This window comes from Prosopis cineraria, unplaced genomic scaffold (assembly GCF_029017545.1).
Source record: "Prosopis cineraria cultivar Desert tree isolate PC_DT_omini unplaced genomic scaffold, ASM2901754v1 PC8, whole genome shotgun sequence".
Taxonomy (NCBI): domain Eukaryota; kingdom Viridiplantae; phylum Streptophyta; class Magnoliopsida; order Fabales; family Fabaceae; genus Prosopis; species Prosopis cineraria.
The window spans coordinates 9,230,838-9,245,050 of NW_026555339.1; the positions used below are offsets into that span (position 1 = coordinate 9,230,838).

Here is a 14,213-nt window from a genome sequence, read left to right on the forward strand (position 1 = left end):
TGAGTCAATTCTATCCTCTAACTTCAGAAATTCTGTCTTGGTACCCCCAATATTAACTCGTCTTATGTTAGTCTCATATTTAAATTTTTTAATATTTCTTATTATAAAATATTGCATAGTGGGTTCCATATTTGTTTTTTTAATATTTTTTATTATAAAACTTCAAATATGAGACCCACATAATGAGAGAATAGCATTAAGGTTAACTAAGCAGAGAACTTTTTAACATTGAGAAATAAAATTAATTCATAATTAAATTTAGGGTGCCCACAGACATTTTAGGTAAAGTTGGGAGATAAAAATGACGCTTAATTCCTTTTGTTCAAAACAAAAGAAGTAGGTTTCATTGACAATAGAAAATACTTCCCTCAAAGTAATGTGAATAATTGGTAAACCTCTCCTAACAATTGATAACACGTGTATTAGGAATAACAAAATGAAGTGATGGTTCTTTTTAGCGTAGAATGCTTAATGAGCACTAAATCCCATATGATTGCTTAATGTTATTTATTTAGTTCATAAATTACTGTATATAATATTAATAGCTATTTAATGTTATTCCAGGTTTTTAGAAAAAAGAAGAGTAAATTGGCCCAATGGCTATGAAAAATAGTTCTAAAAAATTGCGAATAAGGTTTTCAAATATTTTAAAATATGATTCATTCACAAAATTAGTTGGAGGTGATTTTTCCTTTTTATTCACATAACAAATATAAAACACACAATAATAACTTCCGCATAAATTAGGCTAGGAATATATATCATGTAACTAAATGATTTTAACCTTTAGCTAAATTCTTTACCGTTTAGCTAACTAAATCGATTCCCTGCACACACAGCCATCTTATTTCTCCCCTTTTTATAGTCATTCCTTTCCTTTTTACTGTCAAATATTTTTCAATAGTGTTATCCAATACTCATAGGACTTATCATCGGATTATGGTTTCTAAAAGTTGAACAGTAGGCTGAGATCTATTATCTATCGTTCACCATCTTCATATTTCTCAATAATATTACTACATAGTTGTACATTTGTTCATAATCTGTGATTTGTTGTCATTGATAATAAAACTTTATTTGAATTATTATCAGAAAACACAGGTTATTCTCTAATTGTTCATGATTTTTTTTATTTTATTAATTTAGATATTTGATTATCTATGATAAGCTAAAAGTTCAGAATTTTTTGCGGACTATGTTTGCTTCATTATGGACAAATGATTATGTTTTTTTTTGTATTATTGATCCACTAAATCATTAATATACGGCTGTATATCAATGATAGAATAGTTTATTTTTGATTGTCTGGTTCACGATGTTGATCTACGATAGTATATCATTTGATATACTATTATATATTAATGATATATAAGCCATATCAACAAAAACTTACCAACACCATTTTATCTTGAATATATAAAACCCTATATCACCAATACTAAGAAACAAAGATGGGACAATAGAAGGAATTCTTTCTCTTCAGCACCAATGAAAAGGGGTTTTAGAAATTGAGATTAAAAAGTTAGGAAACAGTCAATTGTTAACTATTCGAGTACTTTGTTCTATCAATCTCTCTCTCGCTATTGTGATTGTAGCTCTCTTATACTACTCTGCTCTCCTGTTTCTTCGAGTCTTCATTCTATTCAAGTATTTGAAAAAACTAAAGCATTATAATTTTAAAAGGGCTGCCTTGTCAATTAAATCTCATATAAATATTAAAGCAGTCATTATTCAAATTTAAGAAAGGTTGGGCTATTATTTTTACTTGGTCTTATGACATGGGCTAAATTTGCAAAAGTAAAAAAAAAAAAATCATTCCATCATGTATGATGGCATCATTAAAAGAGATTTACCACTCTATATAATTTAGATTCAATCTAAATAGTTTTTATTTTTATATTTTTTAGTTTCTAATTAAATTTTAAGAGAATAATGAACTTTTGGTTTTCAAAATTTTATCTATTTTACAATTTTGGTACATGTTTTAATTGATATTGCTTTGGTTTTTATTACCCTAAAATATCAAATAAATGGTTCTTATACTTTCAATATTATAGTCCTTAGATAATTTTTCATCCAAAAAGCATTTATCCTTTGTTAATTAATACTTTTCATACTAATATTATATATAGTATGATTGAATTTATTTTACATTTTAAAATATATTATTCTAAACATTATCTAAAATTGAAACAATTTTTTTTTTGTTTAAGCATGTGCTATAATTTTGTTGCACTTGCTAGCAGGTAAAATTAGGTTTTGATATTAACTCTGATACCAACTCCATGAAAATTTTTGCAAATTTTTTGTTTATTTATTGTAGATTCATATTCACAATGACTAAATCATTTAAGAAGTCTCATAAGCTTTTTATCCATCAACAATGTCTTGCTCTTAACATTTTCACATAATTAAATAATGTAGTTAATTGACTTTTTAATCCTAAATCATCTAACCCTATCACTCTTAACACGTGTAATTGGTTTGCCATTTTTATCAAATTAATTTTTATTTATTATTTCATACACTTATCTAATTCTATCTTGTTACTAAAATGTGTTGTGATATTCCTTAGTTTTTCAAACTTTCATAAATATTTTTATCTAACTTTTTATTATTATTGGATTACAATTCAAATGAAAGCCTGTAATTGGGTAAATCTTTTAAAATTAATATTTTTCTGTATTCCTAATAAATATTCTCATAAGTCAAGCTATTTAAGACTAAGAAGAATTTCTAAACCTAGTTAAAATTTAGTAGTTCATATATCAAAAAAATTCAACCATATAAGTTTTTTAAATTTTGATTTTGTTAGATAAATGTGTATTTTTATTCTTAAAGTACTATTTAAGGACCACCTAACACACTAAACTATTTGTAAAAGTAATTTTTTTCTTAAAGTAATTAAAATGAAATATTTTTACTATTGTCATGAAATTTTTCAACATTGATCGTTAAAAAATTTTAATTGGAACTCCAGCATTAATGATTAGAAAATATAACGGCAAGAACAAAAGTGCTATGTTTTAATTACTTTAAAAATAAAATTATTCTAACAAATAGTTAACAGTATTAGATACTTCTCAAAAAATACTTTAGAGTATGGGGTGCTCCTTAAAAATCATCCTCCGCTTAATCATATAACAAGTTAAAAGCTTTGATGTTAGTTCTGATCTTTCATACTCTAAATATCTTAGTTTCTGGTCAGCTTTTGAGGATTCAGAATTTTGCAAAAAATCGCTCTCTCTCTTCATTAGAAAACATCTCGCATCACAATATTTTTTCTCCCTTCTTTTCACCTCGCTAGAGATTGCTTTTGTTCTTATATAAAAAATTAAAATAAGAGCTTATTTTGTTCTTATTTTTAAAAATGGCTTTCTATTTTATTAAAAAATTTAAAATCTTATTTTGATAGGTATTTTGAATTTAGTTGTTTTAAAAATTATTTTTATTTTTTGCTTTGAATTTAATTAAAATCTCATTTGGGTTCTTTAATTTGCTATTATTATGGGCTGATATTATTTAAAATATTTATGAAAACTATTAAATTATTACTATAATTAAATACTAAATAAAAATAAAATATTATTTCAGATGCTAATGAATATTCTTCTCATTTTCAAGCTCATCCTAGCCATCAACCATCAAATCTATCCCTATCATCAAGCTTTTTTAATATGATTAACTTTTAGATAACATTTATATTTAAAGAGAAAAATTTTGATCTAATACATATAACTTAATGATTAACTAATAGTTTAGTAAATTTAAATAAAAACTAAAAAATAGAGGATATTAATGCTTTGTAACCATTCATATCAATAGAGGTTCATATAAATTTTAAAAATAAAAAAATATGTAATTAATATAAAATAGAGAGGAGATTATGATATGTTATTATTGTTATTTATTATAATTTCCTCAATTAATTATTTTTTCCAATACATCCTCCTATTTAATGTGGCTTCTAATATCATCTTTTTTATCTAAGTATTGAAAAAAAATGAGACTCTGATACTAACTCTAATATTAACTTTATAATTTTTTACAAATGTTCTTTTTATTTATTCTTTTATAAAAAATAAATTAAAGGCTTGTTTTGTTCTTATTTTAAAAATTGACTTTCTATTTTTATTAATAACAAACTCATTTTGAAGAGTATTTTGATTTTAATTATTTTAAATTTTTATTTTTAACAAAAAATGAAAATATTTTAAAATTATTTTTATGTTATTCTTATTTTCAAAACACAAACTATTGAAAAATATAGTAAGCTTCACCAATTTCAATCATAAATCACCATCAATAATCGTTAGCAACCATCATTTTATTAGTTTATTTTTTTCAATTCTAAAACTATTTTTAACTTAATATAATTAAATAAATTTTCTATTAATTTCCTACTAGCTTACATTTAACCCCAAAAAACAGAAGTCACTTACATGAATCAAAAAGGCAAGTTTTTTTATTAGGACCCTAAAAGAAAGGATGAAAGATCATATACATAGGTTGGATCCTAAAAATTATGAAATTTTTTTTTAATGAAGCCTATAAGCAACACTAACAAATTCATTTTCTAAATTTATAAATTGACTAATGAAATAAAAATTAGATACTTATCATGAAAAGAAGGTTTTAGCATTACAAAATGCAAATGTTTCAACTTTGAGAAGTTAGACAGAAGCTTTATATGCTTTATATTACTTTTAAATATAGTTCTCTACTGATTTTCACTTGGATACTCTTGAATAAGGCAATATAATAAAATATAATCAAGGTTGAATATATTCATTTTTAATGTTCATGTCATTTGATTAAGTTGTTTAGATGAAGGTCAATCATCATTATAGGCTACAATTATTTAAAATATTTATAAAAATTATTAACTTATTACTATGATTAAATGTTAAATAAAACAAAATAAAATAGTATTTGAGGTGCTTATGAATATTATTCTCCTTTTCAAGCTCATTCTTGCCATTAAGCCTTTTTGATGTAATCATGCCATCAAGCTCATCCCTACTATCAAACTTTTTTAATGTGATTAACTTTTAGACAATATTTATATTTAAGGAGAGGTATTTTGACCCAATAGATATATAACTTAATGGTTAACTAATGATTTGGTGAATGGAAATGAAAATTTAACCATTTATATCAATGAAAGTTCATATAGGTTTTCAAAATAAAAAAATATGTATATGTAATTAAGGAAAAATAGAGAAGAGATTGGAATATTTTATTATTAATATTTTTTTACAATTTGTTTAATGACCTGTTTGCTACAACATATCCTTCTATGTAATGTGACTTCTAATATCACCTTTTTTATATAGGTATTGGGAAAAATAAGATTTCGATACCGATTTTGATATCAACTCTACAATATTTTACAAATACTTTTTTATTTATCTCTATATAAAAAAAGTCAATTAAGGGTTCATTTTGTTCATGTTTTTAAAAATGGCTTTCTATTTTTAAAATAAAAAAATAAAAAATTCATTTAAAAAAATATTTTGAATTAATTGTTTTTGTTTTCTGCTTTTTTTTAAACCATATGCAAAAATATTAGAATTGTTTTCATGTTATTTTTTTATTTTTAAAACACCACATTTGACTATTGAAAAATATAGTTAGCTTCATCAATTTTAATTGTAAACCGCCACCAATAATAATAAGGAACCATAACCATATTAGTTTATTTTTTTAATTCTTAAACTATTTTTAAATTAACATAATCAAACAAATTTTCTACTAATTTTTATTGATTTCCTATTGGCTGTATATAATCACTTGCATGAATTAGAAAAGCAAGTTTTCTATGAGGATTTCAAAATAAATGATGGAAGTTAATACACATAGGTTAGATCCTAAAAATTATGAAAATAATTTCTTTTTTAATGTAGCATTTAAGCAAAATTAACAAATTCATTTGTTAAATTTATAAATTGACTAACAAATTGAAAATTAGGTACCTATCATGAAGAGAAGATTTTAGCATCATAAAAGGCAAAAGTTTCAACTCTAGAAAGTTAGGTAAAAGCTTCATGTGCTTTAATGTTTGGATGATTCTCACATGGATGCTCTTAAGGAAGACAATAGAATAAAATACAGTTAACGTTGAATACATTTATTTTTAATGTTTGGCTTCTTTCATTTAGCTGTTTAGGTGAAAACCAATCATCATCATCATCTACAATTATTTAAAATATTCATAAAAATTAATAAATTATTACAATGATTAAATGAGGAATAGAACAAAACAAAATATTGTTTGAGGTGCTTACAAATATTCTTCTCCTTCTCAAACTCACACCTATGATTAAGCCTTTTTAATATGATTAACTTTTAGATAAAATTTACATTTAAGGAGGGGTATTTAAGCCCAATATATACAACTTAATGGTTAAATAATAATTTAGTAGATGTAAATGAAAACTTAAAAATAGAGAGATATTTGTACTTTTTAACTATTCATATCAATGGAGGTACATATAAGTTTTAAAAATAGAAAAGATATATATGTAATTAATGTAAAATAGAGGGAAGATTAGGATATTTTATTATTAATATTAATATTAATATTTATTATAATTTGTTTAATAATCTGTTTGCAATAACAGATCCTCCTATTTAATATAACTTCTAATATCATCTTTTTTATATAGGTATTGGGTAAAATGAGATTTTGATACTAATTCTGATACCAACTCTATAATTTTTTACAAATTTTTCTTTTATTTATCCTTATATAAAAAAGATAAATTAAGAGTTTGTTTTATTTATTTTTAAAAACAGATTTTTGTTTTTAAAAATAAAAAAAAATTAAAAACTTGTTTGAAAAATTATTTTGAATTTAATTATTTTAAAAATTATTTTTGTTTTTTTAATTGGAAACATTTTAGAATTGTTTTTGTGTTATTTTTCTTATTTTCAAAACATACTATAGTTGACTATTGAAAAATACAGTTAGTTTTATCAATTTTAATCATAAACCACTACCAATAATAATTAACAACCGTCACTCTATTAATTTATTTTTTAGTTTTAAAATTATTTTTAAATTAACATAATCAAATAAATATCCTAGTGATTTCCATTGATTTACTATATGCTTGTATGCAGTCGCTTACATGAATTAAAAAAGTAATTTTTTTATGGGGACTCCAAAATAAAGGATGGAAGATCATGTGGAGACAAAGCTTGCTATCTATTCATATAATTGTTGTATTATTAAATTAAGGATCTTTGTTACATCAAGATGGCAATGAATTTCTTTGATCTATTAATAACTTGGATATGTTTTTAGGCCCCTTTTTATTTTTGATTTTATGTTGACTTTATTGTTGTTTGTTTTTGTTTTTAGCCCATTCTATTTTAGGAATGAGTCTTTGTTTGCAATGGACTAATACTTTTTAATAAATTGTCCTTTTTTTCATATTTGAAATTTACTAGTTTATTTTTTAGTTTGTTTAAATTAAAATGCTAAAAATTAGATCGATCATTAAACCAATACAAGTAATAATTCAAGGGTCAATGGTTTAATTGGGATTAGACTGAAGTCAAACCAATCATTATTAAAATAATAAAATTTATTTAAAATATATAAAAATGTATTTATTTAATAACAAAAAAAATTCAAATAAAAGACAGTAATGTTTGAAATATTAATAAAATAAATAAAAAATCCAAAGAACTGAAAGACAAGAAAAAACATATATAATTACCAAAATATATTCACAAAGTTAAGAAAAAGCGGGATTGGGTATTAGTAATATTAAATTAAAATAAAAATTAAAAAAAATAAAGAAGTAGTACAAGTTCCAAGAAAAGTAAGAAGTGTGCATCGATTGCTAATATGAGAAGCCAATCACCCTCTTGCTATCAATGTTATATTTTTAAAAAAATAAAATTGACTTCATCTTTTATATTTTAAATTGAGTAAAAAAGGAGAGAGAAACAAAAAGAAGTAGCTCGACTGCAAAGAAGCTCAATAAGGAAAAACAACTTGATGGTGAGGTGTTAAACTTTAGCTAGGTTGATGACGGGAAGAGATGAAGACTCGAGGTCAATAGCAAAATTAAGAAATTTAAAGAAATAAAAACTAGACTCCTTCAAATTTAGGCATTTATGTTTTTTGCCTTTTTTTTTGTACCTTTTAAAAATCTAAAAACTATATTATTTTGGGATATTTTAGGCAAAAAATTAATCCAACTAACCTGTTCAACCCATCAAGTTACTTGAATTATTTCAGGTTAACCTCAAGTTAGCCGGGTTAGATCAGATCGATTCTAGAATAGTTCAATAAAAATATCAGACAGGAAAAAAAGCAGTTTGTCGGTCACAACAGCTTTCACCCCACCCTCTCAGAGGTTTTTTGAATTAGGCCAACTCACATCACAGCAGCAGAAGCCATTTTTTTCTAAGGTGATACCTCTCACCTTATTAAAAAGATCTTTTAAAGTCTTTTCAGACTTGAACTTTCAACTTTTATTATCTTAAAAAAGTTGAAAATTAAATTTAGCTATAAATTGGTCCAATCCAACAGACCTTGGCCTAATCCAACAGACCTCCAAAAGATGAGGTGAGAGCTGTTACATAAAAGGCGTTCACGAGGTAGTCTGGTTTTTCATTCAATGGTTTAAGCCTGATTAACCTACTGCTAGCTGCAGTCACCTAGAACTCATGCCCGCACTTGACCCCTCTTTCCGGCTCTTTGCCTAACGCGAAAGTAGAGCGTCTGGTTCCAACCTTCATTTTTCCTTTTGGGGAAGCCAACTACCTCAAGAACCCCAAGAGATCGCAGAATATGGAAGTAGAGACTTAGTGATTCTACTGCGTTTGCACGTGAGAGCATTTGCAGCTGAGAACGAAAGAGACCTAGTGATTCCACTGCATTTGCGTGTGACAGCATTTGCAGCTGAGGACGCAATATGGGTGAGTTCCTCGTCACCATTCATGCTTAATTTCATGACTGCAAGATTATTTGTGTCCCGAACATGCATTACGAGGAACCGTGTGGGTTTTCTCCATCTCAATGCTTCCCACATTTTCAATTCGTGTTATTCAGTTGTGAAATCATTTGAGTCTGCTCATCTGAAACATAAGCAAGAAGGGAATGAATCGTTTACTGTCTCTTATCTCGTTAACTCATGTGGCTTGTCCTGCAAAGCAGCTATTCAAGCATCTGGAAAGATTACATTGAGAGAGCCAGACAAACCCAATCTGGTACTTATTCTTTTCAGGAGCAACGGATTATCAGAAACACAGATATCTATAAAAAATTGGCTAAATCTGCTTTTGGCAAATCCTGAGATGATCATTCTGCCCAAGATGAGGTTTTTCCTGTCTATTGGTTTTTCTAGTTCTGAGATCCCAGAACTCACCTCTTCTAGTCCTGCAGTCCTATCTCGGAGCTTAGAGAAATTTTTAATCCCCTTTTATGAGGCCACTAAGAGCGTAAGTAATTATGATGGGATTGTACTTACAGCTATAAAACACTCTTCATCGAAGTTTCACACCTGTCATGTACAGGATTTGGTTGCAAACCTAAAGGTTTTAAGAGAACATGGAGTGCCTGAATCTTCTGTCTCAATGATGCTAACTAAATTTACTGGCGCAGCATCTATGAAGCATGCAAAGTTTGTTGAATATGCCGAGTTCGCTGTGGAATTGGAATCGAACCTGTAAAGGCCACATTTATTATGTCAATATCTGTCATTTCAAGGGTGAAAAAAATCCACATGGGACTCAGGTGGATATTTTTAAGAGGTGTGGCATGGCCAGAGATATCACTCTTATAGCATTCAGTAACTATCCAATTTGCATGCTTAAGTCAGAGAAGAAAATCAAGAAATCAATGAAGTTATTACTAATGAAGCGCGTTTGCCATTGAAAGATATAGCTAGATCTGCATCTCTTCTTGGCTATAGCTTGGAGACGAGGATGATTCCTAGATGGTCAGTATTTAGACTTTTGAGAACTAAGGGTTTGATAAAAAGAGATATGCCCTATAACATATTTTCATTAAGTGAGAAAAAGTTTCTGGAGAAATTTATGTTCAGTTTTGAGGTAAGTATTCCTCACATATTGGGCATCTATAAAGGTCAGTCTGGAACTTTGCCTGAAGTCAGTCCTATGTAACTTGACTTTTTAGAATTATTCAACTGTTGTGCTCGATGCTTGACTGTCTTTCTCTAATTGATATCAATGTTCTGAAGGCCCTGTTTGAATTCTGAATTGGCAGGACATTGCTTTCTGTTTGGTAACTCACTAATCAAGATCATAGTTGAAAATCATATCTTCTAGTAAGGTACTTTTTATGGTTATAACGTGTGCTATACTGAAATGCTCTCTTTTTTTTTTTTTTGGGTCCATCCAAAGTTATACTGAAATACTCTTGGTCACGTTCTGGGTTGTAGAAGGATGTTCAATGATATCTTTTTTTCACATTATGTTGACAAATATTCTAAGTCTATGAATATCAAAATAGATCATAAATTCGATTGTTATTGTTCTTTTATTTTCCTAAATGCAAAGAGTAACTTTATCTGATAAAACTTTTCAAGTTGAGCACATCATTCAACTCCACGGGAGGGTCCTCAACTTCTGGCCGTACTTGGCAATAAACAATATTCCATCTTACTTTAACTAGAATGTGGTACAATCCGTCCGAAACCCTGTCAGATCCTGTTGCATTAGATTGTAAAAGTCATGTAAATGTAACCTGCCCTCCAAAAGTTTTATAAGTCAGAATATCCGGCCAGTGAAATGTAGACAAATCAAATTAGAAGCCGAAAACTAAGTTTAGAAAAAGAGTGAACCACGGGTTGAGTCTTCTATTCCTTTTACTATAGTCTGAAGGTATCTCTCCAACGAAGATGCTTGTCCAAGTGAAAGGAACTATGCCTAATGGATCCTCATGATGCCACGTCATTTTGTTGTAACGTTTGTTATCCTGCCACATCATCTGCTGCACGTTAAAAGCCTCCCGACTGCAGTTTCCATCCTCTGCACCTCCACTACGCTCTATTGTTTGATTCATGCAGGTGCATCTTGAGCGATCCATGGCCAGAAATACAGACAAGCATGATTAGAAATGGCATACAGTGAAGGAGGGGATCGGAAATTGGGATTTTTTTTTTTTTTTTTAATAAAGAACACGCAAAATGGTTCTTCCTCCTTCTCAAGGAAGATAAGGCTGAACAATATCAATGAAGCAATCACTGCATGATTCCTCCTCCTATTCTGGTGAGCAGCATGAGATATGTGGCGTGGAGGAATCCACCCAGGAACCAAAAGCCATAAGCTTTAATTGGTGGTGGTTAAAATGGGTCTCATGCTTCACTAAATGGTAGGGGTTGAATCTTGTAGGGGAAGTTTAAATGCCTCTGATTAGTGTTATTCTTATAATTAATAGTTCTGGCTATTTCTCTTTATCTTCAATCATCTGTGATCAATTTGGTTTCAGGGAAGCTGGGTGGTGATGTTATTGGATATGCTATAATCAAGGATTACTTCAAGTCCACTGTTTTTTTTTTTAACAGGAAAAACATGATCATTAGTCCTTCTAATTTTATTGGATTTTGTTTTTGATGTCTGTAGTTTTTTTCCATATTTTCAATCTTTATGGGGACTAAAAGCACTGAAACTATAAAGATCTGAGCAATAAGCGTCATTTAAATGTGTTGAAATTATAGGAAATGAAAACATTAGAAAAGCTATAGGGAGTAAAAGCAAAACCTGATGAAATTATAAGGACCAATAATTGTGTTTTCCTTTCTTGATATCAATGTTGAATTGATAATAATTTTTCCAGATTCCTGATTCTGCTTTCTTTTCTGAACTTGGACTTGTGCATGTAACTTCCTCTCTCTATTGCAGTAGAATGAGGCATAATAACATGTTGTTATGAGTCTCCCAAGTAAAATGGAATTTATAAGTTGAAAAGACTCTCCCATCTAACAAGTTAGTTTTGTGAATGGGTTCTCCTTTGAACTTGTGCTCACCCCTTACACTTATATAAAGTATAAACCACACTTATCTTGTGAGATTCCCGCGAGAGTAACAACACTTGTTACAGCTAAAATTAGTAACATGTGCAGTTCCCTAACATTTTTCTTCTAATTTTGGGACTACTAGGTTTCACTTGCGTCATTGGGCTCTGCATCTTTCCTCAACAATTTAATCTCCTTATAAGGATTTCGATCAACTGTTTGTCATTTTCAAGTGCATCATTTTGAATATGTTGTAATTGTTGTGATTTTGATGTGAAAATATTGACTCATGGTCTCTTTGGTTTAATTTTTGGCAGTCTCTGTTGCGGTTCATTATTTGGGAAAAGTTTAGATATTTGGGAGCCATTATTCAAAATGATGGCGAAATCAGTGGAGATATTTCACATAGAATTCAAGCTGGGTGGTTTAATTGGAGAAAAGCTAAAGGAGTTATTTGTGACCGTAGGGTGCCTAATAAACTTAAAGGAAAGTTTTATCGTACTGCTATCAGACCGGCAATGTTATATAGTAGTGAATGCTGGGCTCTAACGGGACAGCAAGAGCATAAAGTTGGAGTAGCAGAGATGAGAATGTTACGATGGATGTGCGGACATACACGTAAAGATAAAATTCGAAATGAGCACATACGTGAAAAAGTGAGGGTGGCACCTATTGAGGAAAAAATGGTAGAAAATCGGTTGAGATGGTTTGGGCATGTACAAAGAAGACCAAGGGAGGCACCAGTGAGAAGAGTGGAACATATAACTTTGAGTCCGATTAAGAGAGGTAGAGGAAGGCCTAAGAGAACACTCTTGGAAGTTGTTGAACGTGATCTCTTAATTAATAATATTTTTAAAAGCTTAATAAATGATAGAGCACAATGGCGTCTTGCAATCCATGTAGCCGACCCCACCTAGTGGGATAAAGGCTTGTTGTTGTTGTTGTTGTCTGTTGCGGTTCATTAGTAAAATAAATCTATAATTTTCAGGGAGAAGAAAAATTTATTTCTGCTATAAAGTTAGATATGTTGTGAGCTATGGTTGATTGCTTCGGAGCCAAAACAATTAGAAACTGAATTTTTCTCATTCTTTGGTCTGTGTAGCCTCTTCCAGATTTTGAAAGAATATGGACATACAAGACCAAAGTGGAAAGAACCCAAATTCGATTGATGTTCAAGCTGTAAGTGAATGGAAATCATGGTTGTTGATCCAGGATTGACGTCTTTTAATTTTAGATTTTGGTGCAGTGCCCAAACGACACTGTTTTCTGTAATGAAAGTGAAGACTGAAGAGGGGACCAGCTGTTTGATTGCTAGAATAAAATGAAATAAAAAGAATTGAAAAAATTAAGATAAAAATGAATTAAATTACTCTTCTCTTAATGATAAGTATGATAAAACTCGTTAATATATACTTTAAATGTGAGAATTATTATATCTTTTAAAAATTTCATTAATCATGATTCTTAACTTCATAAATTAAATTACCTATTTCCTTTATAAATATATTCACTTATCTCCTTTAATTATTTTGTTTTTATCTGTATTTTTTTATTCCATTTTATTCCTTTCTAACAAGCAAGCAAGCGAGACTCAAGTTTAGTAGGGTTTTCAGTTGCATCCATCACAATGTTTTTGTTTTGTTTTTTTGTTTTTAATTGAAGGACTCCTCAACGAAAACTCTGCAAAACAGCAACAAAGTCAAGTTATAGCATCTTAACAGATTTTTTCTGCTCCTTGAAGGCGGATCATAACAAACATTGATGTTTACAATACTCTGTGAAGTTTACTGAGCCATCTAGTCTGCATATTTACGTGATCGAAAGTGATAGTCTAATTCTGCATAATGAAGTCCTTGATTTTCTTGACAATACTGGAGATGAGATGATTCTGAACAAATTCATTTTGAACGAGCATTAAAATTTTAAGGGGGTGAAAATAGACATTAACTTTTAAATCCATATAATTATAGTGAGAAATTGAAAACTTGGGTTCATATGTCCTATTCGCCAGTCTCCCACTGTGTCATTGTAATTGAAAACATTTATTGAGCACATCTGCCTTAATGAACTGATTTATAAATATATAAATTTAAGCCTTCATATGGGTGTCAGTAAAAAAAGCTTACTTGGTCAATGAAATGAAGAATATCTTTTTCATTCCATTGTTTTGTTTATAATGAAATACTCCCTTCAATCCAAAATATAGGATACCGATGA

The 14,213-nt window shown here is 28.8% G+C and overlaps 1 protein-coding gene across 1 annotated transcript; it reads left to right on the forward strand.

Moving 5' to 3' along the window:
• The first annotated feature begins 8,731 nt into the window (after positions 1-8,731).
• Positions 8,732-13,347, forward strand: LOC129317598 (uncharacterized). Its single transcript, XM_054961926.1, has 3 exons — positions 8,732-10,312; positions 11,049-11,353; positions 13,099-13,347. The coding sequence occupies exon 1, from the start codon at positions 8,959-8,961 to the stop codon at positions 9,688-9,690; it is 732 nt and encodes a 243-aa protein (XP_054817901.1). The 5' UTR covers positions 8,732-8,958; the 3' UTR covers positions 9,691-10,312; positions 11,049-11,353; positions 13,099-13,347.
• Positions 13,348-14,213: the final 866 nt, after the last annotated feature.